Source organism: Trichechus manatus, unplaced genomic scaffold, assembly GCF_000243295.1.
Source record: "Trichechus manatus latirostris isolate Lorelei unplaced genomic scaffold, TriManLat1.0 scaffold00069, whole genome shotgun sequence".
NCBI classification, from domain to species: domain Eukaryota; kingdom Metazoa; phylum Chordata; class Mammalia; order Sirenia; family Trichechidae; genus Trichechus; species Trichechus manatus.
The window spans coordinates 1,964,478-1,969,259 of NW_004444005.1; the positions used below are offsets into that span (position 1 = coordinate 1,964,478).

The 4,782-nt window shown below is 54.7% G+C and overlaps 1 protein-coding gene across 1 annotated transcript in view; it reads right to left on the minus strand.

Annotated features, from left to right (window-relative positions):
• Positions 1 to 4,782, minus strand: part of LRP1 (LDL receptor related protein 1) — an 83,883-nt gene extending 79,101 nt beyond the window's left edge. The window contains exon 1 of the mRNA XM_004379896.2: positions 4,254 to 4,782. Coding sequence (XP_004379953.1) covers positions 4,254 to 4,389 — 136 coding nt within the window. The 5' untranslated portion in view covers positions 4,390 to 4,782. The remainder of the gene's footprint in view (positions 1 to 4,253) is intronic.

Sequence of the window (4,782 nt, forward strand, 5' to 3'; positions counted from 1 at the left end):
CACACACACACACACACACACACACACACACACACAGCCTATGCTCGCCAGAGGTGAAAGCTCTAAGCTCTTGACTCATTCCCCACATCTTTCTCCATCTACTTCTCAGGCTCCTTGTCATAAGGAAGTTCCTCCAGAAGTCTAATCTCCTTCCTTCTTTCTGAAATACCTCCCCTCCCCCATCTAACTTAGCCCACAAAGGGTACCAAGTTCCCTTCCAGAAACATTCTCTCCTAAACCCATTTCCAGAATCAGCACAGGGGAAAAAAAGGAGGAACTTGGGAGGAAAGCGGAGAGGGAACTTTCACTGCTAAACTTGATGCTCTGAGTTTGGCCTGGGAGAGGAAAACTGAGTCCAAAATGGTGAGGAAGGAGGTATGGAGCAAGTGGGAAAGTCCAGGTAACACCCCAGCTCCCTGGTAGCTTTTGGGATACCAGGAGGCCTGGACGGAGGCAGTTTAGATGAATAAGGCAAGTGACAGAGACCAAGGGAGTCTGGGCACGTAGGATGAGCAATAAGAGAGATGAGCCAAGAGGGTGAGACAGAGAGGTTCTGAGAGGCAGAGACAACATAGCCAATGACAGCCAGACAGAGAGAGGCAAAAAAAGCCAAGAAGGGGTCTCAGCCCAGAGGTTGCCAAGATGATAACATCGTTGTCCTGGGATGAACCCAGAGAGTGACAACCCCCTGAGACTCATGTACCTAGCATATACCCCAGGCTGAGAAGACAAAGCCCCTGCCCTAGCAGTGTCTGACCCAGGGGAGACTCAGAATAGGGACCATAGAATCAGAGGGAGGGAGAGAGGAGGGCTGGAGCCCCTCAGCCTAGGAGAGACTCTCATCTCTCTGCAGGAGCAAGGAAGATGACTACCCCCTCCATCATTCCCAGGGTGGCTTTACCCGGGGGCCTGGGGCCACCGCTCGGAAGCACTCCAGAGCCAACTGCTTCCTTCTCCAAACAATGCAGGATCCTGCTAACTGAGCTAAAATCTGGGACAGAACATGATGGGGGAGCAAGTTCCCTGGACGCTCATATCCTGTCAGGGATCTTTGCACAGCCCCACTCAACTGCACCCAAGGGTAGTAAGCCCCCCATCCAGAGCTGGAGAGTTCGAGGGTGTGAAGGGACCCTGAGAAGATAACACTGAGGGAGAATAAACCCTAGGCCTGAGGACTCTGAAGTGCAAAGGCTGAGACTGCACAATGAGGAAAGAGAGTTAGACTTGAAGGAAAGGCTTCCCCCAGGTAAGGAAGGAGTTTTGAAGAGTGGGGGGATTTGGAAAGGATTTGACTCTAGCCAGGGTCCTGGCTAACATCCTTAGCAGACCCAGTGATGGGGGAGTGATTGAGGGCCAAAAAAAAAATGGAGAAAATGGAGAGAGGGGGAGCAGGATTGGAAGAAAAGGAAATCTTGTGAAGCTGCCTCAAACATCAAAATATCCCTTCAATCCCAAAATTAACGACCTATACATCCCTGCTTTGGAAGATGAGGGTGAAGGGGCATGTTCAAGAATTTGGGTCTGGCCATGGGAGAAAGAGGCTTGGGACATCTCTCAGGGAACCAGGGAGCTAACACCCTAGCCTCCTAACTCACTTCACCTGTACACCTTGCCTGGTAACTGGTAATATACCCGCTTCAGGAGGGTTGTAGAGAGAGGTAGGAAGAGAGGGTGAAGCCAGCCTTCTTCCCTATCTGTCTGTTGCTGAATCTCAGCCTGGGCCTCAATAATCCCTCTTCCCAGTCCCCATCCCATCTCTTTCTCCATCTTCCTCAGTAGCAACTGCACTCAATTTTGTCTACTAGCGTGGACTGACATTGCTTCCCAAAGAGAAGGGGGCTCCAGGGGCAGGTTCAGGCACAGGAGAAAAGGCACAGAAGGAAGGTGGGGAAGACCCCCAGGACTGCTCCCAGGAGGGGAAAGGAGCCGGACCTATGACAGAGGGGGGAAGGAAGGTTAGACACTAGGTCAGGTAACCTGGGGTCAAAAGGTTTTCTTCTCTAGAAAGCAAAGGAGAAAGTTCAGTCTCTGTGGGCCTGGGGCATGACGGCAGGAGCAGGGATAAGGGGATCCTCTAGGCTACTCCCAGGCAGAGTTGGACTGTGGTATGGTTCTATGCAGTTCTCTTTTCCCATCCCCTAGAGTGAGGTGGAACAGATTTTTCATACTTCTATTCCCAAGGTGAGGCTACTAGTGGGTGTTTGGGAAGGAGTCCTCTCCCTAGGACTTTGGATAGAGTTCAGTCTAAGCAGGGAATACAGAGCCGGACTGGGCAGAGACTTTAAGGAAGGGTAGGGAGACAGTTAAGGAGAACATGTCCCGTCTCCCTCTTCCAACCTCTACGAACCAACTTGGTGTGACAAATATACCCTCTTTAGAGTCCTGGTCGCTATGAGTTGGAATCGACTCTATGGCAACGGGTTTGGTTTTAGGCTTAGAGCCCTGGGAGTGAAGCTACCTGGGGTCATTTCTGGCTGGGCCAGGGACCTTTTCTGCTTCCCACTGAGACCCCCTTGCTTCTGTCTAACTGCATCCACCCTCCTTCACAGGACTCCTGATGTGTCTGTCTCTTTTTCTTTAAAAAAAAAAAAAAGAGGTTTCTCTACCCCTTCCCAGAAGCTGCTGCACCCAAATCCCTCTGCCTCAGTTTGTTCTTCCACCACCCGACAGGGTTGGGAACAAGAAGAAAGAACAGGCATGACTGAGGGAGTCGTGGGCAGGGGCTGGCTGTGAGCACTGGTCTGGAGGGTATTCAGGGAACAGCCTTTTCCCTCCTCTTGGGCACATAATTGAGGTAGATGGAGTGGTGGGGGAGGCAGACAGACAGTCCCCAAGATGGCATAATTGAGGGCCACTGAATATACCCTTCTTTCTGGGCACAGCTGCTTCCTGGCCCCAGGAACTGAAGAAAATTGGGGGGAGGGGAGGAGAGGGAGAGATAATCTGGTTTCAGAGAAAAACTTTCCCAATCCCAACCTGGCAAAATTTAAAAGATAGAGGAGGGGGTGAGTGGGGGAAAGAAGAGCTGTTTCTGGTTACATGTAGATATTGGGCCCAGTTTTGTCCCTGGATGAGGGGGCTAAGATGCCAGGAAGAGATGTGATTCCACCCTTTCTCAATTCAGGGGCCCAGCCCAACCCCATGACCCCAGCTCAAAGCTTGGGCAAGACTTGAACCAGTGACTCATAAGTATAGCTGACAGAAAAAGGGGAGGGGTCACTCCATTTCCGCCAAGGAACACAGTTCTAGCTTAAGCCTAACTGCACTATACAAAGTATGTGTGTATGGAAGGCAGAGAAGTAAATAAACACATTTACCAAAGGACAGGGAATTAGGGGGTGGGGGCATAGCCATAAACCCCACCCAACCTCCAACTCTCCTTCCAGTGCAAACTGTGATCAAGCAGAACTCAGGGAGAAAGCAGCCTTCCAACACCCCCTCCCCCCCAGCATTCCAGGCCATTCTCCAGTCCCCTTCCCCAATGATGACATCTGACGGGTTTTTTTTTTTTTCCAGCTCAAAGCTCCCAGGAATTATGAAGGAAAATTCAGTCACATGGCATCGCCTGCCCCCCTACTCCGCCCCCCAACACAGCCCTACCCAGGCTACTGACAGAGGCCCTGAGAGGGGGAAGTGCGACTCCAGAACCCAGGCGGGTAGCCCGCTGGATCCTGGACCCAGGCCTCCATGCCTGGGCTCTGGGGCCCAGATTCCACACGCAAGCAGGGGGCCTTCCCCGTGGCGCTCCCTCTCCCCACCCGCAGCTTTCCCGGGCCTGCTTGCCCTCTGCCCAGTGGGACACCCCTGGCCGGGCTCCCCCGTGAGCTTCAGAGGCCACTGCAGAAGGTCCCCCGCCCCCTTTTGCTGCCATGTATTGCAAATTCGGATTCCTTCACAATTCGGATGCGGGGGGGGGGGGGGTTGAATTAAGGGGAGGTGGAGGCCCTCCCCGACCAGAGAGAGAAACAGAAGGCCTCTCAATCTTAGGATCAGAAAGGGGGTGCCCTCTTCTCTCTACCCAGGCCTCTGGCCTTTGTCTGGGCTGGGGGGTCCCGGAAGCATCATTTGCCCAGGGCCCCCATCCCCCAAATCGGACCCCCATCACCACCCCAGTCAGGCCGCTGCTGTGTCAGCTGGACTGGAATAACAAAAGGCACCCCCTCCCGCGTCTCCCTTCCCGATCTGTACGCAGGAGTGGGGGCTGGGGAGGGGGTGTCCCCAGGGGTCCAAGGGGGCCGCGGAATCTCACTCACCATCGATAGCCGCCGCGACCAGAGCTGAGAGCAGGGGCAGCAGCAGCAGCCACGGCGGGGTCAGCATGGTGTGGGCTGATGCAAGCAGCAGCCCCCTCCCCTCCGGTCCTGCTACTTTTCGCCTTCGCCCCCCCATTTGGGGGGTCCCCCTCTTTCTTCCTTTCCCCCTCCTCCTCCTCTATTCTTATCCTTTCCTTCGGTCAAGCGCACCAGGGGTGTGGGTGAAGAGGCAGAGTTCGGAGCCCCTTAGAGACGGCCTACTGATGGGGGTGCGCCCAGTGCCCCCAAATCCAAACCCTTCGCCCACTGCTTTTCTCCTCGCTCCTCTCTCCCCCTCCCCGGGCGAAGCTCACAGCCCCATCTCGGAGCCGCCTCCGGCTGCAAAAATGCACAATTGGGAGGAGGCGGGGGTGGGGTGGGGGGCGTGGACCGGGTTGGGGAGCGTTTGGAACGGGCCTGAAGGAGCTGTGGGGGCTCCCCTCTTTTCTGCCTCCTCAGTGCACAGGCCGGGAGCTCGAACCGCTGTTCC